The sequence below is a fragment of the Rattus norvegicus genome, chromosome 13 (genome assembly GCF_036323735.1).
Source record: "Rattus norvegicus strain BN/NHsdMcwi chromosome 13, GRCr8, whole genome shotgun sequence".
Taxonomy (NCBI): Eukaryota; Metazoa; Chordata; class Mammalia; order Rodentia; family Muridae; genus Rattus; species Rattus norvegicus.
In genome coordinates, this window is record NC_086031.1 from 87,141,674 (window position 1) to 87,168,397 (window position 26,724).

The 26,724-nt window shown below is 42.6% G+C and overlaps 1 protein-coding gene across 6 annotated transcripts in view; it reads left to right on the forward strand.

Annotated features, from left to right (window-relative positions):
* The first annotated feature begins 266 nt into the window (after positions 1-266).
* Positions 267-26,724, forward strand: part of Dcaf8 (DDB1 and CUL4 associated factor 8) — a 57,920-nt gene continuing 31,462 nt past the window's right edge. For 3 of the 6 annotated variants that reach the window (XR_010056926.1, XM_063272522.1, XM_063272520.1), the window contains exons 1-4: positions 935-1,138; positions 2,034-2,106; positions 19,486-19,553; positions 25,715-26,370. Coding sequence is in view for 5 of the 6 variants with exons in the window: in XM_063272522.1 (XP_063128592.1) it covers positions 19,505-19,553; positions 25,715-26,370 (705 nt within the window). In the remaining variant the exon portion in view is untranslated. Of the gene's footprint in view, positions 1,139-1,894; positions 1,913-2,033; positions 2,107-19,485; positions 19,554-25,714; positions 26,371-26,724 lie in introns of those variants that run through there. The other 3 variants (XM_006250297.5, NM_001014231.1, XM_006250298.4) reach the window with 3 other exon arrangements.

Here is a 26,724-nt window from a genome sequence, read left to right on the forward strand (position 1 = left end):
CCTGCCTCAGCCTCCTGAGTGCTACTTTGTAATCTATTAGTTTGTATGCTAATTTTAAAAATTAAACTCTTCGGTGTTGAGCGCCTTTAATCCTAATCCCAGCACCTGGGAGGCAGAGGCAAGTGGGTGATCTTTATGAGATCTATACCGTTCCAGGACAGCCAAAGTTGTGTAGAAGGACCCTGTTTCAAATGAATAAATAAATCCAGTTTCTATGCTGTCTCACTCTCACCCCCAGGTCTGGGGTCAAACTTTCCAAACTTTTTAGACCCTTAGGAAGCATTCCAACACTTGGCCAACATCCCCAAACCTACTAAGGCTCTTTTAAACAAATGGACAAATGGGTGCTGTCAGGCAGAAGTGACCCTCGACAGAAGGCCTCTTAAACCACTGAAGGAAGTGCAGTCTTGAGCCTCAAAGGGGAAAGGGGTTTTGCTTTGTTTCTTTTTTTTTTTTTTTTTTTTTTTTTTGTGGTTCTTTTTTTCGGAGCTGGGGACCGAACCCAGGGCCTTGCGCTTCCTAGGTAAGCGCTCTACCACTGAGCTAAATACCCAGCCCCTTGTTTCTTTTTTAAACAAGAAAAAAATTGTGGCAAGATTTAGAACCTCAGGCATAGAGGACTAGTAGTTTGCCTGCCAGTCCCTTTGGAATGAGTGAGGTTCGTTTTCCATCACAACGCTAAGGAGCCCCTAAATCGCATGTGTTTTGAATACCAGGAGAAAAGCCATCACTCTGAAACTACGAAAACAACTTGACTCCTCCGCCCCGCGCACGCGCCCCTCGCTGCTTCGGTTGGCCTTAGGCTCCGCCCCCTGTGCGGCCACCAGGAGGGTTGGGAGCCCAGAGCTCGCGGGACCGCTCTCGCTCAGTCGCCTCCAGCACAGCGTCGCAAACCCCGCCGGAAAGCGTGACGGCGCAGGCGCAGGCGCGGAGACCCGAGACGGTGGTGGTGGCTGCCGCTGGCCAGTGTAAGATGGCGGCGGCGTTGGTGGCGGCAGTGGACGGGGCGGCTGGGCCTGGAACAGTTGGAGCATCCGCTGGCAGAAGGATGACCCTAGATGGGAAGCGGGCTGCCGGGCCTCGCCAGCTCCCGTGCTTGTAACTGCCCCAGCCGGACGCCCTCCCCTTGACCTACCGGGTCCGTGTTTAGTCCGGCTCGGCCTGTTTCCCCTCTCCCTGACTGCTCTCCCGCAGGACAGGCCCGATCCCTTTCCTAAAACTCCCAGACTTTAGGTCTTATTCCCCTTCACCCGCGTCAGTGCTGGGAGGACTACCTGTCCTTTGCCCGGGTCAGTCTGGGTTGCCCCCTAGGGCACCCCCATGATTCACAGGGACTTCTTGTTCGTCCGGTGACCTATTCGTAAACTCTCATTTCTTCTTCCTTTATAATTTGGGGACCCGGCTCTGTCTGTGTCTCCTAGTCACTTCAGGGCCACCGCGCAATGTGCCCCTTCCCCCATCCCAAGTTCTCAGGCCCAGCACCTCGTACGGAAGGCCGAGGTCCAAGAAACTGGCAGCCTGTTCTTGAGTGCTTTGTGATCTAGTTCTCTTAGCGTACCTGCCCCTGTCCCGAAATCTTTTAGGACACCTTAGAACGGTCCCGCTTGGTCCTTATTAGTTGGAAAGCATCTGGTGGCTTGAATTTCTGACTCATGATTGTTGGTGTAGTCTGTAAACAAACCCGCACTAGAGCTATCACATTCTCCCCCGGATTCTCCCCTCCCCCACTGCTCTGTAGTTTGTCGAGAGGGGTGGTTTGGTTTAGAGTTGAAAAGATGCAGGTTTTCCTCATAAGTGACTTTTTAGTGTTGGTGGAGCTGGGAGATAATTTGCCTGGCGTTTAAATCTTGTGTTAATCCTTTGTGTTTCCATTACTGGCATGGGTTTTGTTCAGTAGTCAGAATTGAATTCGGTAAGTTATTTTGGTTTTAAATAGTTCTGAGGAGACAAAAAAAATAGTAAAGCGTGGTCATAAATATTTTGGGTACGTTCGGAAGAGACACCTTTGCCATGTAAACTTTAACTTTTCTCAGTTCTTCAGCGAACCTTCAGACCAGTTTTCTCAGGATCGTGGGCCAGACTTCGGTCGGCGATAAAAACAGCAAGGTGAGTGGCTTTGAAGGCATTTAATTCCTCAATTCAAGACCTGTTCTTGATGTGTAAGTGCAGACCACTAAACTCAACAGTTTTACCCCCGTTTCCAAAAGTTTGGATATTGTTCACAGCTTTGTTATAATTTTGGTTAAATTACTTACAAAATTTAATTGGCTGTGTTTCGACCTGCTGCCCTGTACTATGGCTGTGTGTCTTCAAATGGTTTAAGCCTAGAGTGAGCACTCTGCCTCTTTTTCATTCCTTCCTTTATTTGCATTGTAGTTTGTCTTCGTGTGGGTCATGTCTTAGACTGTTAAAAATTGAGGATTGATTTCCCTGAATTCTGTTTAGCCTTTTGTCAAGTCAGATCTCTTCTCCCAAACCCAAAAGTTATCATCCTTGCCATCTGGAGAGTAATTAACTACTCCTGACCAGAAGTTAGGAGCAGTGAGTGAGCCTCCATTTAGTTGATGCCTTAAGTCCAGTTAGTCTCAGAGGCACAAATTTTCAAAACATAGTGGGATTTTTTTTTTTTTTTTAAGTAGCTCCTTTTGTAGCTAGCTTGCAAATTATCAGTTGGCTTGCAAATTTCAGCAGCACGGGCCAAAGAGGGAGTCCAAACACACAGTTGTCAGTGTGGTTTCTGTAAGACTTGTAGATTACTGGTAGCAGAGGGTAGGTCATTTTTGGGACTGGTAGAGAAACTCAGGTAGGTTTGGCCACTCCTTAGTTCCTCTAGGATTTGTGCTGGGAAAAGTTTGAGAGTGACTATGGTAAGTTTTGTTCCACATGGTGCCCAAACTAGAAAATGCTCAGTATGAACTAAAATGAAAACTTTAATGCAGATGCATATATGTAAGATCTAAGAATAAAGGTACAGCGTTCACAGTTTAACTTAGTTTATGTATATGGCTGTTTTACCAGCATGGCTGGCTGTGCAACACTTGCATGACAACTGCTGGAGGTCAGAAGAGGGTGTCAGGTCCAGAACGGGAGGTATAGGTGGCTGTGAATTGCCGTGTGGGTGCTGTGAATTGAACCTGGGTCCTCTGCAAGAACAGCCAGTGCTTTTTTTTTTTTTTTTTTTTTTTTTTGTTCTTTTTTTCGGAGCTGGGGAACGAACCCAGGGCCTTGCGCTTCCCAGGCAAGCGCTCTACCACTGAGCTAAATCCCCAACCCCATAGCCAGTGCTCTTAAACAGTGAACCGTTTCTTCAGCCTGTTTATTTGAGTTTTGAGACAGGAACTCATTTTATCCCAGGTTGGTCTGAAATTCACAATGTACACCAGGCTGGTCTTGCAAACTTGTCTCGCCTGGCCTCCCAAGCACTGGGCATACAGGTGTGAGGTACCAATCATAGGAAATACATAGCACACGTGTTTGTTTTGCACCGGTCTTCCTAGGGTTTTTGGGGTTTTTTTTGGGGTTTTGTTTTGTTTTGTTTTGTTTTTTAAGAATTGGGGCCTAGGCTGATGGTAGTAGTGCGTGCCTTTGATCCCAGCACTTGGAAACAGATGCAGAGTTTGAGGCCAGCGTTGTCTCCAAAGTGAGTTCCAGGAGACCCTATCTCAAACAAAGAAACAAAAACTGGGGCCTAGTTTTCAGGTAACCTAAGCAAGCTCTCTGCTTCTGAACCACAAGCCCCTGACCCTCAGATTCATTTTTAAGGTTTATGTGCCAGTGTCTGTGGGAATTTATGTATTCGAGGGTAGTGCCTATGGAGGCTGGAACGGAAGAAGGCACCCGATCCCTTGGAGCTGGAGTTACAGTGGTGAACTATCACTGGGTTCCAGACACTAAACTCGGGGCCTCTGCGATAGCACTGCAGTTGCTGTCCCCTCGTTCAGTTTTATTGTTCATATTATGTGTTTGTGTTGTCAATGTCCTGTAGGGTGCCTTTAAACCTGATTTTTGAGTGTAGGAATCGGAAATGTTTACATATGTGTGTTTCTAAATGCATTCTTAAACTAAACATCAACTCTTTCTTTGTTCCTTGACTTCTTCCTATTGGCCTGTTAGCATAGCCTATCAGAGCACGTTCTTGTTCCTTTCCCTTCTGCTCTAATGTCCACCTGGTGCTGCAGCTGCCCGCTGTGTGCTTAACTTTTGCTACCAAGAGAGACACATTTTTCTCCAGGTTATGAGCTCTGTGGTGAACCTCTCCAACAGATTATTAAGAAGGTGATAAGAAAATGCTTTGTATTTTCTAATGTGAATCAGGGCTAGAAACAAACACTCATCTCTTCTTAGGGCCGCACCACCTTAAGACAGTGCAGGTAAAGAATTTTACATCTTTTTTGCTTTTTTCTTTTATGTGTGTTTTGGAAGAGTTGAGGGTTCAGAAAAGTTTAAGTTTGATGACAGGACAGCATAAAGGCAATGTCATTCAGATCAGTGAGGTGAGGGCTGACTAGCTTTTGTCACCATCACCCAGGGGCTAGATTTCCTATTGTAATGACAAGACTCTTGGCAGTGGTCATGAACTAGGCGTTATATTTTATGAGATCTGGTTTCTGTGTTTCATGAAGAGGGTGGAGGTGAGAAGGAAATCTGTTGAAAGAATAACTTGACTATTCCTTATGTACTGGATAAATACCCCACCACCCACTCCTCAAACTTGCAGGAAAGATTTCCGGTGACATCTATGCATTGAATCATGTTCTTAGTCTGTGTATTACAACTGTAAAATTCTTGTGTCTCAGACTATTTCAGGGTTATAAATATTGCCAAAGAACAAGAGTTTTGTTGTTTCTTTCTCTTTTTAAGAGTCTCGTATAGCCCAAATTGCCCTCAAAATCAGTATGTAACAGAGAATGGCTTTGAACATCTGGTCTTCCGGTCTCTACCTTCTTAATATCTCCATAGGCATGTTCTGCCGTCCTGGGTTTACTTGTTGGAGACAGGGTCTCACACTAGCCAAGCCTCATCTTGAGCTCACTGTGTAACTCAGACTAGGAAATTCACCCTGCTATGTGAGTGCTAGGATTATAGGAACGGATGACTATGCCTGACTCTACATTACTGGCCTTTAAAATCAAATGACTAGTTAAACTATGCTTTCAGTAGATTTACTATTGTACTGTTTTTGCTATAAAAGTTATTCTAACCAAATTCAGGAAATAGCTAGATTATGAAAAAGCAACAAGGATCCAAGTACTGGGTGTTGTGGCACACGCCTTTAATCACCAGCACTCTGGAGGCTGAGGCAGGCAGAGTTCAATGCCAGCCTGGTCTACAAAGTGAGTTCTAGGACAGTCAGAACTATGATGAGAGACCCTGTTTGATAAAGGATCCAAATTGAAGTTTTTATTATATAACATTGGTGTTAGAGTTGTATTTAAATTTATGTTTGTTTATTTATGGAGTTGACTTTTTAATCTTTGAGATTGAATCTGTCTTTTTTTTTTTTTTAAGTAGATTATCAGTAAACAAGAGACAATCTATTATTCACTCTTTGTATTTAGAACTCAGATACCTGAGTGAATGAAATCGGTAGCCTGGGTGTCTTTATAACCATTTGTAACAGTAAGCCTCTGTTATGTGTAGTTTGGATTTTTTTTTTCCTCGTCAACTGTGGAATAAAAATATTAATTGGTAAAGTACAGAATTAAAAAATTCGTAACAATTGGTAAAACATGAGTGTGTGTTAAGTGGATAGCGCTAAATGCGACTCGGGCTACAAGAGGCTGTGAAGGCCTCCTTAAGTGAAAAGAGCAAAGTTCTCAGGAAGGGAAAGGTAGGAATATCCCTGTGATACCAGATACTCAGAAGCCCGAGGCAAGAGAATTTTGAGTTCAAGTCCAATGTCCCCCCAATCCCCCCGCCCCCAGAGAAAAGAACAAGAATCTTATGCTATAGTTTCTAAGATATGTAATAAAGTATCTTCAGAGAGACAACACTGTGAACTTACATTGGTATAATTTTTAAGGATTTATTTGCAACTGCGCTGTGGTGGTGTTCCTCTTTATTTCCAGAACTTGGGAGTCAGGGGCATGCAGATCTCTGAATTTGAGGCCATCTTGGTCTACAGAGCAAGCCAGGACAGCCAGGGTTAAATGGACAAACTCTTGTCTCAAGAAAATAAGAAGGGCTGGGGATTTAGCTCAGTGGTAGAGCGCTTACCTAGGAAGCCCAAGGCCCTGGGTTCGGTCCCCAGCTCCGAAAAAAAGAACCAAAAAAAAAAAAAAAAAAAGAAAAGAAAAGAAAATAAGAAAATATTTCATGTGTGTTGTACAACAGACGTTTTCCTGGAAGAGACAACATAGGTCTTATTCAAGCCCACCAGATAGGGCGCCCAGTCTGGTCTCAAACTACTTGAGAATAATCTTGACCTTATAATCTTCCCTTCACCTCCTAAGTGCTGGAGTTACTGGTATGAGCCACCATTACAGACTTGACTGAGTTAACTGAATCCTAGTGGTTTATCATCTTTGGATGGGGAAGAGAAATATCTGGGTCCTTGAATAAGAGTGAGTCACTTAGCTGGGCACAGTGGCACACACCTGTTATCCTAAATCTGCACTCTGGAGGCCGAGGCAGATGACAAAGTGAGGTCAGTATATGCTCATAAGACCTTGTCTTAACATCCCCCAATCTCCCCCCTCAAAATGGTGCTCCCTAGATAATTCCATGAGAATAGCTTTTCACTCTTTTGGGCTGGGGGTGGGGGTTCAAGACAGAGTTTCTTCTATATAGACCTGGCTGTCCTGGAAACTGCTCTGTTGACCAGGCTGACCTCGGAACTCAGAGATCCACCTGCTTCTGCCTCTTGAGTGCTGAAATAAAGGTGAGTGCCACCATGGTCCGGCCTGACTTCACTCTGAAGATCTCTTCATAGTTCTGTCTCTGCATTTTTTTGCAATGGAAGTAAGAGGACACATGAACCATTAGAAATCTTCTGTCCTTGACTTCTCTCACCCTTTCTGTCCACACTTGCTTTTGTTAAGGATCCCAAGATTCTTCTTAGAGCATAGATACTCTCAGGTACTGATGGAGTTGTTTTAGTAAGGTTTAGTTTACAAGGTATCTGGGTTTGAACTTCCGTTTAGATAATGTATAAGTGTGTATATCAAACTCTCATTCATTTCTTCCCAACATTTAAATTTCTGTGGTTACTTACTGTGCGTGGTGTATGTGTGTGTGTGGGTAGACACTTGCCATGGTGGTATGTGGAAGCCAGGGACAACTTGCAGGAGCTGATTATCTCCTTCTACCTTGTGGGTCTTTGGAATCCATCTTGCCAGCTTCTAGTTTATAAATTCCACATCTACTGCATTGGTTCTCACTACCTTTGTAATACGTCAGCTAGGATTTAAATTGATTTTAGAATGATTTAGAATGAGTCTTCTAGGTACCAGCTTGTCATTTGTGGCATTTGATTTCTGTCCTCAAAATGGGTCTTTTTAACTTTGTTTTGTAACTGTTTATGAAGCCAAATACTGTCTATCCTCCAGTGTTTGTCATGTCTGTTCCTTTTTATTTCCATGTGTCACCAGTACAGTAGCTTTAAACTTGTTTCTCCTTCCATTTCAGACTGTCTTACTTTTGACAAAATAACCTCCCTCTAGCACGAGTGTGCACACACACACACACACACACACACACACACACACTTCTCAGACCTATGCTCTTTGTTAGCCTCCTTTTGTTAGCCTCCTTTTGTCCAGCTCTTCTTAACATTTAACTAACGCATACTAATGTTTTTCTTGAATTTATCAGATTTGTATCTTCCATTTTCTTTTTCCTGGTGGGCTGTCAGAATATCAATGTCAGGCTGTCCTCCTGTTTTTTGGCTTTCTCTTCCTCCTCTTTGAAATTTTATTCTGCCTTCAAAGTGCCTTAAAGGCTTGTTTTCCCAGAAGCTTTTCCTTTCTTCTCAAAAGTGAAAAAAGCGCTTTACTTTCTTTAATGGTAACATTTTATTTATTTTATTTATTTTCTTTTTGAGATAGGGTCTCATTGCATAGCCCAGGCTGGTCTCAAACTTGTTACTTATGATTGTAAGCCTCAGTCTCTTCTATTTATTTATTTATTTTTAAAGATTTATTCATTTATTATATATAAGTACACTATAGCTGTCTTCAGATACACCAGAAGAGGGGATCAGATCTCTTTACATTTACAGATGGTTGTGAGCCACCATGTGGTTGCTGGGAATTGAACTCAGGACCTCTGGAAGAGCAGCCAGTGCTCTTAACCACTGAGCCATCTCTCCAGCCCTCTTCTATTTATCTTTAATGATCTTGATATTTGTGTTGTCTTTTGTATTATAGTTGTATAGTTATTTTTCTTAGTTGGTTAGTTGACTTGATAAGGGATTACAGATGCATTGTTTATATTTGTAGCTTCTGCCAGGCATGGTGGTCTTTAGTCCCAGTCCTGGGGAAGCTGAAGCAGGCAGAATCTGTGAGTTTGAACCCAGCCAGAATTACATATTGAGACTCTTACTTAAAAAAATAATTAACAATATACTTTGAGCTTCTTAGGCCTGGTACATTCTTCTGCGCTTGCACATGCCAGCATGTGTATGCAGTGGATTAGTGGGTGGTGCCAGGGGCTTACATTTTGAGTGGGCTACCCAGCACTTCTGTACAGTTGGGTTGCCTTGTGCTGTCAGGTTTTTGTATATTAGGAAATAGAGGTTAATTTCCTTGAACGAGAAATAACCAGCTTTCCTTCTGCTCTGCATCCAGCCCACCAAAGGAGAAGATGTTATTTGTCCCATTTAAAAATGTAATGACAGAAAGTAGCCCACAGTCCTGCCTCCCATTAACATTTTGTGTGTCCAATTATTTATTTATTGAGATAGGACCTCAGTGGGTAGCCCTGGCTGTCCTGTAACTCAGAGATCCCTGCTTCTGCCTCCACTCAAGTGCTAGGGTCAAAGGTGTGTACCAGCACACCTGGCCCTGTTCTATGCAATATGAATTTCTTGCTTTGAATTTCAGTGCTGTTAAGTTCTCTGAATAGTAAATTAGAATGTGTCTAGCAGAATTAGTAGAAAATTGGCTTGGAGAATTGTTTATTATGAAGATGAAATTACTTAATTTAATATTAGAATATTAAAGTAAGTAAAATGAACATTTCCTCTTGATAACGAAGTTTATTTTTTAAAGTGTCTTTATTTTCATTTTTATTTTGTTTGTTTTTAGTGTTTTTCGAGATAGGGTTTCTTTGTGTACCCCTGACTGTCCTGAACTCTGTAGACCTGGCTAGCCTCAGACTCTGCCTGTCTCAGCCTTCCGAGTGCTAGGATTAAAGGCGTGTGCCACCATGCCCTGTAATTATATAATATTCTTCCTTCTCTTTTCTGCCTCCAACATCTCTCTATACTCCTCCCCTCAAATTCATGGCCTCTTTTATTTAGTTGTTGTTATACACAAATCTCTAAATATATAAATATAACCTGTTGGGTCCTTTTAACCTAACTTGTACTTTTGTGATCTCAGGTCTGATCACTTGGTATTGGATAACTTGTTATTGGATAATGGATAGGGGTGTTTTCCCTTCGGAGGAGGGCTTTCTTCCACGCCCTTCTCTCTCTCTTGTCAACTCTCTCTTGTTCCCTCCTCTTGTCTGTGCTGGGGCCTGGTAAGGGCTCCATGTTTGCACGTCTGTGCTGTCATCCTTGTGCAGTCACACTGCTGAGACTTGACGGTGTAGCTTCTAGAATTTCTAGACATAATCTGGTAATAGAAAACCAGCAGCCATGTGGTGTCCAGCTCAACACAATTCCTGCACCGAAGGCTTAAGGATCTGTTGCTGAAAATTACAAAAAAGTCTTTTACCCCGCACTAGGTCTGGTACCGCAATGCCCCAAGATGTCTGGTAGATACCTTCATCTCAGTCAGCAAAGCCTCTCACCCACTTTGCTCTATCCCATATCACACTGCCATGGCTTCTCTCTGAGCCTGGCAACAATCTCTCTACCCATCTAGTTCCCAAGGCAGGTTGCCACCATGCCAGACATATACATCACAATTCCATGGCGGCTTAGTGTCTCCAACCACCACAGACTCTCTTAAACTTAATTCACCACATGAAAGAACACACAACACAATAACCTCTGATCCAATTGATAAGATATAATTTGCTCATCTAGACATACAAAGCCCTGTACACATCCATCCCTTAAGAACATTCATAACAACCTGTAAAGGTGTAGAGAGGAATCTTAACATCCGCCTCCATGTTCTCCCAGCCACTTCTCTTCTCACGCTCCAGTCTCCTCTCTCTAAAACTTCTCTCCCACCCATCTTTCTTTCTCGTCCAATGACAGGCCTTCTATCTTGTACCTGCCTTCACCTGTATGATATCATCCTACAGGGATCGCCTCAGAGGACAGGGAGAATGTAAGAACCAGAAGAAAATGAAAAACATTTTCTTTAGTTTTATTTATTTTATGTACACGAGTACACTGTCAGACACACCAGAAGAGGGCATTGGATCCCATTACAGGTGGTTGTGAGCCACCATGTGATTGCTGGGAATTGAACTCAGGACCTCTGGAAGAGCAGCCAGTTCTCTTAACCATCAAGCCATCTCTCCAGCCAGGAAAATGAGCTTTAAATGAGCTGTTTTTGTTTGAAAACAAGAATTGGAAATAGGGGCGGAGGGCTAATTCCAGATGATGATGGGTCTAGGAAAACAAGTCTGTGCCTTGGGTGGAGATTTGCCTTGAGCAGCTGCTCAGTTATGAGGAGTATGGACAGCTTTCTTCTCCATGGGAATTGAGAACAGTGTGGCTGACTAGTAAATGAACTTTTGGAAAATGACCTTTTGATTTCAGAAGAAATTCTAGAACCATACCTCATTTTAATATAGAAGTTTATATAGGAGAGTTTTTGGCTGCATAGCAGAATGAGACATGGATTGGCTTGAGAGAATGCTGGGAAAATGTAAGTCATAAGACTAAAAGACTGGAGATATGGCTCAGCGGTTAAGAGCACTGGCTGCGGGCTTGGGGATTTAGCTCAGTGGTAGAGCGCTTGCCTAGCAAGCACAAGGCCCTGGGTTCGGTCCCCAGCTCCGGGAAAAAAAAAAAAGAGCACTGGCTGCTCTTCCAGAGGTCCTGAGTTCAATTCCCAGCAACTACATGGTGGCTCACAAACATCTGTAATGGGATCTGATGCCCTCTTCTGGTGTGTCTGAGGACAGCTATAGTGTACTCACAAACATAAGTCTTTAAAAAACAAAACAAAAAAGAATAAAATACAAAAAATTGACTAAAACTGAGTTCTCAGTAAAAGGATGAAGGACATTAGCTACCATGATACTACTTAGATGCTGATATTCGTGTCGAGCCCAAGGGAAAGTGCACTTAACAGACCAGTTTCTACTGGCCCCAGACACCAAAGGACTTAAACAGCAGCATCTAAGGGAAGTCACAAAACCAAAAATGTCAGTAATAAGGCAATGGAAGTGTAGCTTGATGGCGGTGTATGTTTATAATGCCTGATAAGTCCCTGATCTCCATCTTCAGCATCAGTAAATAAAGTTCAAGTTAATACTCTCTTGCTGGGTATACTTTGAATTTTTTTTTTTTTTAAAGATTCTTTCATTTTAGGTGTAAGAATACACTGTAGCTGTCTTCAGACACACCAGAAGAGGGCATCAGATCTGATTACAGATGGTTGTGAGCTACCATGTGGTTGCTGGGATTTGAACTCAGGACCTCTGGAAGAGCAATCGGTGCTCTTAACTGCTGAGCCATCTCTCCAGCCCTATTTTTAGTGTTTTAAATGCATACCAGCTGTAGGTTTTGCTAATTCTGTGGACAGACATTTTTAGTTTTGGAGGTAGGGTGAATGCCTAGATGATGAGATTCTTGGATTGTATAGTAAATTTATATTTTATTTAGGAAATTGCAAAAAAATTTATAAATTGACTATACCATTTGGTATTTCAACTAACAGTATATGAAACTTTTAGTTAATGTCTGTCTTGTCTATATTAGATATAAAGTAAAATTTTCTTACAGTATTTTAACCATTCTGAAGATGGTTAGAGAAGTCTCATTGGTTTTAGTTTATTTCCCTAATTATTATTATTATTTTTTTAATTTTATTTTTTTCGGAGCTGGGGATCGAACCCAGGGCCTTGCGCTTGCTAGGCAAGTGCTCTACCGCTGAGCTAAATCCCCAACCCCTATTTCCCTAATTATTAATAATGTTCAGACTCTTTCCTTAAATGATCATTATATGTTGTAAAAAGTTTTTTGTTGTTGAAGGTTTTGTTTTGAGGAAGGTTCCACTCTGTAGCACTGGCTGGCCTAGAACCTACTATGTAGACCAGGCTAGCCTTGAATTCCCAGAGGTCTGCTTCCTAGTGCGTGAAGTGTATCCCATTGTGCCAGGCCTTGTAAGTTGTTACACAGGACAGCCTGCTGTCCTTCGCCATCCATTTGTTCCTAGATATTTCTTTACAGTCTATATAGCTTACCTATTCATTGTCTAGTCTTTTGGAGAGACTTTTCATTTCAGTATTAACTCCAAGTATTTATTTTAAAACTTTGTGGTTGTTTCCTATCATAAGAAATAGTTACCTAATTATAGATATGTATAAAGATTATCTCTGGGGTTTTCTTTGTGAAGTCGTGAAAAATTTTTTGATTTATTTACTTTGAGGGATGTTAGGGATCGAACCTAAAGCTTTCTGTTGCTAAGCACATGTTCTACCATTAACCTGCATGCCACACCCATTCTCAGCTCGCAGATGTGGTGCAGCTTAGGGGTTGAGGGTGTGTCCATTGTGATATCCAAAGCCAGCCACTCCAGCACGAGCGGTTTGTCGTCGGGAGGCCATGACTTTGGTTGTTTTCTTTTCCATTGTGTTTGTTTGTTTGTTGTGTGTGGTTTTTTGTTTTTGTTTTTTCTTTTTTTTTCTTTTGGAGCTGGGGATCGAACCCAGGGCCTTGAGGTTGCTAGGCAAGCGCTCTACCACTGAGCCAAATCCCCAACCCCTTGTTTTTGTTTTTGTTTTTTGTTTTTTAGTTTTTTTGAGTCAGAGTTTCTCTATGTAGCCCTGGCTGCCCTGGAACTCACTCTATAGACCAGGGTGTCCTCAAACTCATAGAGGTTCTACCTTTGCTTCCTGAATGCTGGGGCTAAAGGTGTACCCCAACAATTTTTAAATTAGAGATTCTCAGTTATTTTTCTGCTTGAATTTTAGTTATTATTCCGTCATATAGTTAGCTAAAATTTTAAGGTGGTGTTATTACTAAAACAGAAGAGAACAAACTAGATCCCTGGGATTTACAATGAACTTGAAATAACCCACCCCCACCCCACCCTCATGCTCAAAACATTTACTCTTTAACCTTCACTTTGGCAGGAGTCATGGTTATTTTTAGAGTATAGGCAGGAGAGCTAAGCTAAACTCCTCCAGCTACCTGAGACAGTGACCTCATCAGCTCTCAGCTAAGAATGGTTTGTTCTGGACCAGATTTGACATGTTAATTGATCAGAGTGGAAACAGAGTTTTGGGTTATATAATACATTGAAAAATGAAAATGATGGTTTGGTCTTGAATCAAATGGTATTTTCTTGCTGGTGAATAGAAGAGATTCTACAGTGGTTATAGTGTTTAAGTTATAGTGCACAGTTGTAGTGTCTGCCTGCTTTAATTTGGATGGTGTCTTAAAATGGCTCAGGCTGCTATGCCAAAATACCAGTGACTGCTGCCTTAGGCAACAGAACTTTATTTCTAACAGTTCTAAAGGGTAAAGTCTAGAGCGACATTGTGGACGGTTTCTGGTCATGACCATCTTCTTGCTTGTAGGTGTCTCCCTCCTCACTGTCCCTCACATGCCAGAGAGAAAGGGAGAAATAAAAAACACAAATCCCATCATGAGGATAGCCATTTTTATGACCTCATCTAGACCTGATTGTATCCTAAAGACTCCATCTCTAAACACTGTCACATTGGGAGCATGTTTTCAGTATAAGAATTGCAGGTGTTTACTGTAGCTTTTCCACTAGAGTTGAACTGGTTATCTTTCATTTTGACTGAAGCTTAGAGCTTCTCTCAAAAGTGGTTGTATTGTCATTGTGTGTGTGTGTGTGTGTGTGTGTGTGCGCGCGCGCGCGCGCGCGTGCGTGCGTGTGTGCGTGCGTGCATGCGTGTGTAGAAGGGCTGGGGGAGAAGCGTGCACACATGAGAGCAAGTGAGCACACATGCCACAAGTGTTGTCGGCAAAGGCAAGCAACGTCAGGTGGCTGCCCTCACCTCCACCTTGTTTGTGGTGGGGTCTTTGCACCTGTGCACACCAGGCTAACTAGACTTGAAGCTTCTGGGAGTTAACTTAGTCTCTAGCTCCCATTCTCTTAGGAACACTGGCATGACAGATGTGAGCTCCCATAGCTTGCTTTTGCTGTAGGGCCTGAGGATTTGAATGCATTCTTAACACTTGTGAGGCAAGCATTTTACCCACTAAACCTCTCCTAAGCCCATAATTTCTTGGTTTTCTAGAGAAATAGCTCCAAAACGAGAATTTATACATTCATTAAAGGATATATATATAAGATCCAGTAGTGTATAGAAAAAAAATGCCGAAATATTTGTTTGGTATATATTCTAGAAAAATAACACACTTTTTAAGAATTATTATTAAAATTTTCGTATTGTTTTTATGTGCTATGGTTGTGGAAGTCTGAGGACAGTTTGTAGGAGTTGTCCCACCAAGTGCGTTCCAGGGGTCAAACTTAGATTTGCAAGCTTGGTGCTGGGTCAGGCACATTACTGAGCTATTTTGCTAGCCTTATTTTGCATTTGTAAAATTTACTTTTATTTTATCATTTTGCGTATGGGTGTTTTCCTGCCTGTGCCTCATATTCATGCAAGTTTCCTGTTTCCTGTGGAGCCCAGAAGAGGGCATCCTGTCCCTTAGATTAGAGTTAAGACTCTGGGGTGTGTTGTGTTATTTGGAGAACTGAACCTGGATCCTCAAGAGCAGCTGGTGTGGGGCTGGGGATTTAGCTCAGTGGTAGAGCACTTGCCTAGCAAGCGCAAGGCTCTGGGTTCAGTCCCCAGCTCTGAAAAAAAGAAAAAAGAGGAAAAAAAAAAAAAAGAGCAGCCGGTGTTCTGAGCCATCTCTCCAGCCCCCCTACTTTGCATTTTTGGGATAGGGCTGTATTATGTAGCTCTGACTGGCTGTTGCTTAATATATAATCCAGGTTTGCCTCCAACTCTTGGAAATCCTCTCGCCTTGGTTTCTCAGTGCTGGGATTACCAATGTGTGCTTCCGTGTTTGATGAGTCTTATTATTTTGTGCAATCTGATTATATGTGTATACATGCAGATTGGGGGTAAATGCTCAAAGTTTATATGCTGAAGTTCATTAATAAAATTTTGATCACTGCCCCTTTCTGCATATATATATATATATATTTTTTTTTTTTTTTTTGGTTCTTTCTTTTGGAGCTGGGGACCGAACCCAGGGCCTTGCGCTTCCTAGGCAAGCGCTCTACCACTGAGCTAAATCCCCAACCCCTCTGCATATATTTTAGCATAAAATTTTACTAAAGTATGGGATACGGGTTGAATATCCGTTACCAAGTGGTCAGAACCAGAAGCATTCTCTGACTCGGCTTTTAGGATTGTTGTTGCTGCAGCATTGGGAGTTGAGCCCAGGCCTCATAGGTGCTGGCTAAGCACTCTACTGTTAAATACTTCAAGCCTAGATTCGGGAATGTTTGCATATAAATAATATGAACATCTGAAATACTCTAAAATTTGAAACTGAGGATCTTGTTAATTCTCAAAAAGGCTTATAATTTGGGGCATCTGAATACTTAAACTTAGATATACTTGGTCATCTCGTTTGTTGTTTGAGGTCAAGGTCTCATGTAGCCCACACTGACTTTGAATTTATGTGTCTGAGAATAGCCTTGAACTCATAGGCCTATCTTCACCTCTTAAGCACTGGGTTTACAGGCGTGTGCTACCATGTCCAGCTTCCAGTCCGATATTTCACAGATGAAGACAGCAAGGGCCAGTGAGGGTCAGGAACATCAGGGTACAATGAACTACTGGATTCACTCATCTGCTGAATTCTTGAATTTCTACTTTTTTTTTGTTGTTGTTGTGTTGGTTTTTTGAGACAGGGTTTCACTGTGCAGCCCTGGCTGTCTGGACTCGATATGTAGACCAGGCTGCCCTTGAACTCACAGAGCCACCTGTGATTTCCAAAGAAATCTACCTCTCAAGTGTGGGAATTCAAGGTGTGCACCACCACTGCCTGGTGTTGCAGTAAAAATTATCAAAGAACATTTGTTTTCTGTCAGTTCCCGAGAGCTAGATCTGCTTGCTCCCACTGCTGCTCTGCCACAAGGTCCACAAGCCACCCTCTCCTGTTTGTCTCCTTTTAGCCCCCTTCTCTGAGTGGTCCCCTAGGCAGTAGTTACCATGCCTCACACATGCACGTATGCATGCACACACCCCACATGTATCTCGTTCTGTGGGCCCTGCACGTTCTCCCTCCTTGTGGGGCACTAACCAGATCCGCAGGCTCCAACTGTCTCTCAGCCATTTCTTTCACACACTGTCCTCTTTAGCCCAGTAAAGTCAAAGTTCCAGAAACTTGTAATTTATCAATTAGATTTACATGTTAAATTCCCAATCCACAATTCATCCACACAGTAAATTCACTGCCAGTTGATAAAGATATAAACCACCCACCTAGACAAGATAAAATCGACCTAGTTCACCTAAATCTGTTTTTGGTTCTTTTTTTTTTTTTTTTTTTCTTTTCGGAGCTGGGGACCGAACCCAGGGCCTTGTGCTTGCTAGGCAAGCGCTCTACCACTGAGCTAAATCCCCAACCCCCTAGTTCACCTAAATCTGAACCATCCTCCTCCATAGATTCCATCTTGATCCTCTCCTTCCTTCTCTCTCCTGCCTTAAAAAAACTTTGTCCCCGCCCCACTCTCTACTGTCCAATCATGTATCACCTTGATATCAACCTAGAGTCTGAGAACTTTTACTTTTTAGTCTGAGACTGATTTTGCTAAAGTTTAGTTTTTAGAATCTATCTGCTGTGGTTTGCATAAGCAACCACAGGGTTTTCTGGTTCTTAGTTTAGTAATGAGGTTTGTCAATTTTACTTCAAAAAGAAGATCCTTTTTTTAAAGACCCTTTAAGCCATTTTCTCTTCCAAAAGACTATACTATACACCCTGGATATAAGTTGGACATTATGGCGCCTTTTCTCTAGTTCTCAGAGCCTTCATCACAGGGACTAGGCAAACGGATACCTTCTTTAGAGCAGTGTGACAAGTCCGCACAGTCCAGACCTCCTGATGCTATTCAGTTATGAGAATAGTTTTGGGGAGCTGGTGTTTTATCCTCTGCAAATGGATAATAGTGGGGGTGAGGATGTGATATGGTAGACAGTTTAATTCTAGAAGTGGAAAATGCTCCTACTTTACCATGATAACAGTGGTTCGCTTTATGGCCAGTAATGGAATGACTTTCCTTATTTCTTAGGACTTTTACAATAGTCTAATTTTTAAACTGTAGATTCATAGTGGGGAAATTACGGAAATGCTAAAGAATATAGTGACTGTTGGGAGACAAATCCAAGAGCTGTGTGGGAAATACTTTACCAGAATACATCCACACGGGAAGCATCCACACAGTGTCTCACAAACCTTCCATAACTCCATTTCCAGGGGATTAAACATCACTTTCTGACCTCAGGCACCAGGCACACACAAGGTGCACAGAAATACATACATGCATGCATATATACATGCATACATACAGGCAAAAACCTCATACATAAATCTTTATTTAAAATTACATATCAAAGAGAAAATCAATTTGTGGTGGCTCACAGCTGTTATCTAAGCCCTGGGAAATCTGAGGCAGAAGGGTCTCCTGTGATTTCGGGGCCAGCCTGAGGTACAGTGTGAGGCCTTGTCTCAGACCAGAAGTGAGAGGAAGAACACAGTCCTCTCCAGAGTGGCTCCTATTCTGTCCACTTCCCTCCTTACACTGTGCTGTCATTCTCTTCAGGTGCTTTTTCAGGTTCAGTGCTGGGGTTTTTTACTTTTTTGGTGGTGTTTTTTGTTTTTGCAGCGTTTCTGCTTCGCCATGATGGTCTGCTTCTAGTAGTTTTGGGCAGTTGTCTCTGCAGAGAACAAGTTTTGTATTTTAATGAAACCGCATAGGTTTCTGTGAAGGAGAGAAGTAGAGAGAGCAGATAAGGATGGGCTCCTATGGTAATTGTTAGGGGAATGAAAGGGCTGTTGAAAGATTGGAGGACGGTGCCTGGGCACTTGGTCTGGCATCATAATCATACTCTGTCTTCTACCACTGCCTTTTGTTCAAGACACTGAAAGGGCTAAACAAACTCTGGCCTGAATAATGTTATTCTCTCTGGCGTTTGCTGGAGGTGGCAGTAAGGCCCTGGAGAGGATGGGGAGAGTTATAACAACATAAAAGAGTGAGATGTGTTCCCTACTTCTAGTTAGGGCTTTGCTACAGAGCAAAGTCTGGCGAAAATGAGTAACATTTGTTGAAGTGATGTTTGCTACGATGTAAAATGAGTTGAGATGGTTTAATGGGAGTTCTCTTGTACACACCTTTGTATGGCCAGTCTGGCACACAGATCTGCCTGCCTCTGTCTCCTAAGTCGGGGCTTAAGGTTATTTCTTAATAGTAAGATACTCCTAGGTTCAAATTCAATCTTTCCTTATAATTTTTTCTTAACTTTTTGAGTTGGTGTTTCTTTCTGTAGCCCTCCCTGTTTGTCCCAGAATTCCCTCTGTAGACCAGGCTGGCCTTGAGCTCACAGAGGTCCACCTGCCTCTGCTTCTCCGGAGTGCTGTTATCAAAGGTGTGCTGCTGATAGTCTTTGCTTAGATAGGCTTGGCCGTATGTATCTGAGTGACGGGAGGTCAGGATTTTTTCCAGTAGCTTGATTCTTCTCCTATTGATTTGTGTGTGAAATGAGACTCAGAATCATGACTCATGTACTTAGAGTCTGTGGAAACATGTCTGTTACCTACGGTGGATTCTTGTTCCTAGGGCAGTGCTGAGTAGCTTCTGTGTTAATTTGAGGTTCTTGGCTAACAGCATGTTATTAGACATATGGCTGCTGTTTCAAGCTTTAGTTCAGTTCCCCTTCCTTCCCATCTGAAAAAAGACACGATTCCTCTACTCAGTAAAGAAAGCAAAGAGATGGCAGTTGACCTCCCCTCAAGTATGTTTATGGAATTACAACCAGGGAAGCTGGGGTATGGGTTTATCGACTGAATAGCCTTGTTAAGTGTACGCATAAAAAAAAATTCATTCTTATGAAAATGGTAAAATCTATGAACTGTTGAATCTCCTTGTCTATTTTATTAACTTTCCCAGGGCTTTCTAATTATTCTCTTCTTCCCACATCCAGGCTGGCTACCATATTCAAGATGTCCAGTAAAAGGCCCAGCACAGATGGGAGAAGAGACTTGGCTAACGGTAAGGGTAAGGCGTGGGAAACAGGTGGGGCTCCCTTTACTCTTAGCCGAGGTCTCAAGACCTGAATTTAGTGGGACAAAGAGCTCTTTGTGTATTGATTGAGGATGGGAAAGTACACAGGAATCATCTTGGATTGCCTGCTACTTCTGCTACTTAAAAGTTTATCTGATTGTTTTCAGAAAATCAATACAGAGATAAACTTCCTTCCTTTAAAAAATTTTTTCTAATGTGTGTGGTTATTTTGCCTTCATGTATGTCTGTGTACCACTTTTGTGCCTGGTGCCTACAGAGGCCAGAATAGGACACCAGATTCTCTAGAGCTGGAGTTACATACAACTGTGAGCCACCATGTGGGTGCTGGGAATTGAATCTGGGTCCTTTGAAAGAGTGGCCCATGTTCTTAACTGCTGGGCCATCTCTTGAGTCTTAGACATGCATTTCTTTCTTTCTTTTTTTTTAAAGATTTATTTATTTATTATATATGAGTACACTGTAGCTGTCTTCAGACACACCAGAAGAGGGCATCAGATCCCATTACAGATGGTTGTGAGCCACCATGTGGTTGCTGGGAATTGAACTCAGGACCTCTGGAAGAGCAGTCAGTGCTCTTAACCGCTGAACCATCTCTCCAGCCCGTAGACATGCATTTCTAAAAGTCCCAAGTGGTTTGGATTTTGAAAATTTACAGACAGGCAGACTTATGAAATACTACTAAGAAGAAAAGTAAGGTTGAGGAAGTTTAGGGGAAGTTGAGGTTCCTCTGTTAATTGAGATGTTTGTTTCTATGTTAGATAATAGTTTCAGAGAATAAGAAATGAAGTTACTGGTTTGGGAGTGTGCCTCATTGATAGAGTGCATAAGACCTTTGGTTCAGTCTCCAGTGCCAAAAGGGCAGACAGCAAACAAGAAAAGGGTTGAACCCAAACCATCTAGAATTGGGTCTGTCCCTTTACACTCTACTTAGTTAAAAAGGACAGAATTCTAAAGACATTTTAGGTGTGTGTGCGTGTATACATACATACGGACATACGTATGTGTGTGCTTGTGTACATGCACATAAACGCACTCACACATTCTGAGGATCAAGCTGTGGACATGATAGGCAACTCCTCTGATACAGGTCTATATCCCTAGCTCACAGGGATATTTTTGAACTGCAGCTTATCCATGGAGATTGGCAAACTGGTTTTCAAACCCAAACCTGCTTGCCTCTTGGTTTTGTAAAAAGTTGTGTTGGGGTACTTGCTGCCTAAGCTTGAGGACTGGAGATTAGATAGCAGGTGGGCATGATGGCCCCCATGTGATTACAGTCTCAGAAAGTAGAGACAGGAGAGAGTCTGAGTGAGAAGCTTGCTAGATTAACCGTATCAACAAGCTCTGGGTTCGCTCGAGAAACTCTGCTTCAGTAAGGTGGAGAGTGATTGAGTAAGACTCCTGATGTCAACCTTAGACCTTCACACGTTTGTGACCCGTTGGTATATACTCAGATGTACACACCACACACATGTATGTTAAAAAAGGTTCACTAAAACATAACCATACCCATTTATGTACTATCTTTGAGTTACTTTTGTGCAAGTAGTTAAGACAGTGCTAAATGATTTTCTATACTTAAAATTTTTACCCTCTGGGCTTGTACAGAAGAAAAATTGCCAGATTTTAAGCTAGATCTTGGTCAGTGACTCCTGGGCCCCTTTTCAAGTTTGTGGCACACTCTGTCCCTTATATTAATGTGCCACCACCTTCAGAGTCTGCATTTGTTAGTCACAGCGTTTTAAATTTTATATTACATGTACATATTCAGTGTCGTGTGCTGTGGTACTTCAGTAGAAACAGGTTCTTCAATCCTGTGATCTGGAAGCTCAAAATTCCTGTTGTCCTGTGTCAAGAGCCTTTACCTGCTGGGCCATCTTGCTGGCCCTCGTTGATCACAGTTTTAACAGTAAATTCCAGAAGTTTGGGGGTTTTACTTTTGCTTGCCTCTAGGGCTCTGTTCCATGTTGTGTACTGGGACAGTCCAGAACCTCGCACACATTGAAAGGTGCTCTACCGTTGAGCTGTTCCCTCGCCCTCCCTGCATGTGGTGTTTTATCCCCTCTTGCCACCCTGAAGCTTAGGCCCAGTTGCACTCAACCACATGTGTTATACTTTCTCAGCATGTCTGCTGCTTAAGTTCAGATTTCTGTGGGTCTTTCCCCACACACGTACTTTCCTTCTATGTTCTAGTCCAGTTTTCTTACTATTATGCTCCTTGGTGGGGCTTTTGTGTTGTTCAGCCTTCTCTTGTTACTTCAGACAAAACACTTGTTTTCTGTGTTGGGCTCTGCCTCAGAGTTCATTGAAAAGAGGTTTTATTTCTTCAACAGACTTGACAAGTGATTGCTGCAATCCAAACAAGCAGACAGTCTGAGGTGCTCTAGCTTTGGCACGTTAAACATTAGACCTGGACCCAGGTAGCTTACTTATACTAGGATGACACAGTTGGTTTGCCTTCCTCTCATGACTTACTTGTCAGGTAACTGTGTGCTCGTCTGAGGCAAGGAGACAACAGTAAGCAGTCTTAGAGTGGTTTAAAACCTTTCTTCCCTTCCTTTTTCCAAACCTTGACCTTAGCTTGGAGATTGTGCTTATATTGAGTATAAACATTGTTCAAGTGCTCATTGCATGATTTCTTTGCTAGGTGACAGTGAAGCATTTAATTGTAAGCACTGAAAGTCACCCAGTTATATAACAGTCCCAGACTATACCAAACTTCTCTAGAACTGCTTAGAGTAGGCCTGCTTTTTATCAGCTTCATATGTTTCTCAATACAACTGTTTGATCGCCCAATAAAGAAACTGAAAATGTGTCTAAATCGTATGAACATTTTAAATTAGGGTTGGGCATGTAGCTTCAGTGGTAGAGCTCCTTTAAGCAAGTACAAGGCTTTAAGTTTGATCTCTGACATCATGGAATAAAAGAAAAAGATTATTATTTTTAGTAATTTGTGCCTGTAATCCTCAGTTGAGAAGCTAAAACAGGAGAATCTTCCTGAGTTTGAGGCTAGTGTGGGCCATATAATGAGACCCTATCTAAAGACAAGTTAATTGAAGTAAGTTAAAATACATTTGCTAGAAAAGGGATGAGAACCTGCATAAGTGATCATAATGACCAGTTTAAAATCCTTCAAGTCCCCTTTTCCTGGGTTTTAAGAACTGATAGACTGGCTAGTAATACAGCTCAATGAACAAGGTTGTTTGCCACCTGGTTGATGACTGAGTTTGGTCCTGAAAACCCACACGGTAGAAGGAGAGAACCCATTCAAGCTGTTCTTTTATGGCAGATGTTCACTGTGACACACACACCAAATAAATAAATGCCATGGTAATAAAAAAAAACTTTCTGAAAGAAAGCAGTTTAGGGGCAGGAGGTCAGTGCTTTCCTGACATGGGACGTGACAGAGGCCAGTGTGTTCTCTTGTCATTTATTTACCATCTTTCAAACAAAAGGGAGGGTGTGGCAGTCCTCCCTGAGAAATTTTCTCTTCTGAGATTTTTCTGTAACTGTTTAGTCTTTTTCTATGCCTGTCCTAGCTCTGAATAATGATACAGAGGCTTAGAGTTATCTGCATGTTTATGCCCTTAAATTAGGCTGCTCCCCAGTTAGCTCTTATATTAACCCATATGTACTAATCTAAAGCTCTGCCATTTGGCTGGTCTTGGTGAATCTCCTGTGTCTCTCTTTCCCAGAGTTCCTCTCTGGGAGGATGTCCTACCTATTGTCTCTTGCCTTTATTAACATGCCATGTCTTTATATGTTGGATAAGAGATTATCCCTACATTGTTCATTTGAGATAGATCTTCATGAAACAGAACATAGCCTAAAGCCAGGTGTGGTGCCCGGTGTGTACCTGTGATCCCAACACTCAGGAAGGAAAAAAAGAGTGCCACAAATGGAGGTCAGCCTGGTCCACATCATGAGCTCTAGGCTAACTAGGGTTATCTCGGAGGCTCTGTTTCAAACAAGGCAGAATCTAAGGTAGTTGCATCACACACACTTTTTTTTTAAAGAAATATTGTAGAAATTTATTCTTTTCACAATTTCATGCATGCATAAAATATATCTTGATCATATCTACCCGTTTTCCCCATTTCCTCTGACTCCTTTCACATGTCTTCCTCCAACCTTCATACTGTCATAGTCTTTTTTTTTTTTTTTTTTTTTTAAAGAACCTGCTAGATTTAGTTTGTGCTTCTAGCAGTCACATGGATGTGGGACCATCCACAGGAGTGGGGGCAATCTACCAGTTGCTGTACCCTGAAGAAAGGTGATTTCCTTTCCCAGCAGCCATCATTTGCCAATGGTTGTTCAATATAGGACCTCATAAGCACTCCCCCAGTTATACTGGAATCCTAACTGGCTTGATCTTGTGCAGGTAACCATGGCTGCTTTGAGTTCATGAGTGCAGTGGTTGTCTTGTCCAAAAGAAAATAGTTCTCAATAATCCTCCCCGTTTTCCAGCTCTTGTATTCTTGCTCCCCCTTTTGTGATAGTCACTGAGCCTTGGTAGGGAGTTTATAGAAATGTTGTATTTATGATTAAACACTGAATAGTCATTTATTCTTAGTGCCTTGATCAATTATAATTCTGTATTAACCATGGCTCACTGAAAAAAGAAGGAACACATATTCGTAAATATAAACAGGTATTTAGAAGGTAGTTTGACATGTCCACACTTCAGTGAAATAATAATAATAGGTTTTCCCCTATGGGCCGCTGGAGCCATGACCTTTTGACTAGGTTTATTACGAGTAAATTCCCTCCTATGAAGAGTTCCCTTCTGAGCAACCTCAGGAAGGGTTTGGTTATCCCTGTGACAGTTGTACCACTATTGCATCAGTGGGCTGTGGTCAGTACTGTAGCATCCATGTTCCAGCATTGCATAAAAGTAGTGGTGGGGGTTTTTTTGTTTGTTTTTTGGTCTTATTTTCTTTGCCTGGCTTGGAGTTCACTATATGTAAACCAGGCTGGTCTCAAACTCATAGAGCTCCACCTGGCTTTGCCTCCCAAGTACTGGGATTAAAGGTGTGTGCCACCACGCCTGGCCATTGGTATATTTTTAAAATTTGGGGAAGGGGGATTTATTGTATGTGTATGGGTGTTTTGCCTGCATGCCTGAAAAGGCAAGAAGAAGTCATTGGATCCTCTGGGACTGAGATACAGATGTATGTGTAGATGCTGGGGATCAAACCCAAGTTCTCTGGAAGAGCAGTCAGTGCTCTTAGCCACTGAGCTGTCTTCAGCCCATTGGTGTTTCTTCTCACCAAGCACCCACTCTTCCTTTGGCACTGTGAAAACCAGCCAACACGGAGGGAATGGCCAGGCTAGTTCCAGCTCTATTTTTCTGTCCTATAATGAAACTGTATGATTTCTTTAGCGGTAGACTTTTACCATCTAGTTTTGGTGGACAGCCAACAGCAATAGCCTTTGTCATCATCCCTTGACTATAACCTAGGGAGGTATGCCTTACAAACCCTATCTAGCTTCCTGACCTCTATAGATACTCCAAACTAAACACCTAGTTCTAAAAGTTTGAAGCTAGGGTTCTACATAAGAGAGAGTATGTGGTATTTTTTACAGGCCTAAGTTACAGGCACTTCTCAGATCGTATTCCAGTGCTTAGCATCTTTTCAAATTACGGTTTATGTGAGACTTGGCTTTTTTGAGAGTGTGTATATAGCCCTTACTGGCCTTGAACTTGGGGTAATCTTCCTGTCTCTGCCTTCTGAGTATGGGAATTACCAGTGTGTGCCACCATGCCTAGTACTTGTGCAACTTTGATCTTCTTAATCTTTTATTTAAAACCAAGATTTCCACTCAGAAATTCCCCCATTCTCTTTTTTTTTTTGAGACATGTAGCCCAGGCTGGCCTTAAATTTGCTGAAGCTGACCTTGAACTCTTGGATCCTCCTGCCTCTATCAGCCAAGTACTTGGACTACAGGCATGAATGAGCATGCCTGACTAGAAATTATTCTTTATAAACATTGGAAAGTAAACACATTTACTGAAATTTGTTTCTTGGTCTTTAGTGTGGTTTTTTTAGACCAAGGTGGAAAATCTTGCTAATCACTGCCCTAATTGACTTTCCTTCTTTTCTCTGCATCTATCCACTAATATTCAGGAAGCCTGTCTAGCAGTCCAGAAGAAATGTCTGGAGCTGAAGAAGGGAGGGAAACATCTTCGGGGATTGAAGTAGAGGCCTCAGACCTGAGTTTGAGCTTGACTGGGGACGATGGTGGCCCCAACCGCACCAGCACAGAAAGTCGTGGCACAGACACAGAGAGCTCAGGTGAAGAAAAGGACTCTGACAGCATGGAGGACACAGGCCATTATTCCATCAACGATGAAAACCGAGTTCACGGCCACTCAGATGAAGAGGAGGAGGAGGAGCAACCTCGGCACCGAGTCCAGCGCAAACGGGCCAGCCGTGACCAGGACTCATCAGATGATGAGCGAGCCCTGGAAGACTGGGTATCTTCAGAGACAACAGCTTTACCCCGGCCTCGCTGGCAAGCCCTTCCTGCCCTTCGGGAGCGGGAATTGGGTTCAAGTGCCCGCTTTGTGTATGAGGCTTGTGGAGCAAGAGTCTTTGTACAGCGTTTCCGCCTGCAGCATGGGCTTGAGGGCCATACAGGTTGTGTCAATACTTTGCACTTTAACCAGCGTGGCACCTGGCTGGCCAGTGGCAGTGATGACCTGAAGGTGGTAGTGTGGGATTGGGTGCGGCGGCAGCCCGTACTGGACTTTGAGAGTGGCCACAAAAGTAATGTCTTCCAGGTAAGGCATAGAGACGTAATAGCAACTGAGGAAATCAAGCATGAGGTAGATCGTTGAGTTGTTGCCTAGAGCAGAAGATGGTAGCAAGTTGTGATTGGAATGAGATATCAGGACTTGATCCAACTCTGACTTCATGGTAATACACTGAGAGACCCATGGCAGCCTTTTGCTTCCTTGTATGTAAGAACTTTTATTAAGTCGAGTGTGGATGGGATACTTGAAACTCGTAAAGGTGCATCGTACAAGGCGGTGGAGTAGAGAGCACAGGCTCCTGACCCACACCGCTCAGTTGTCAGATCCTGGCCCTGGATCGGTTTGGACGAGTATTTAATCTGTGCTCTGGGTCTCTGTATC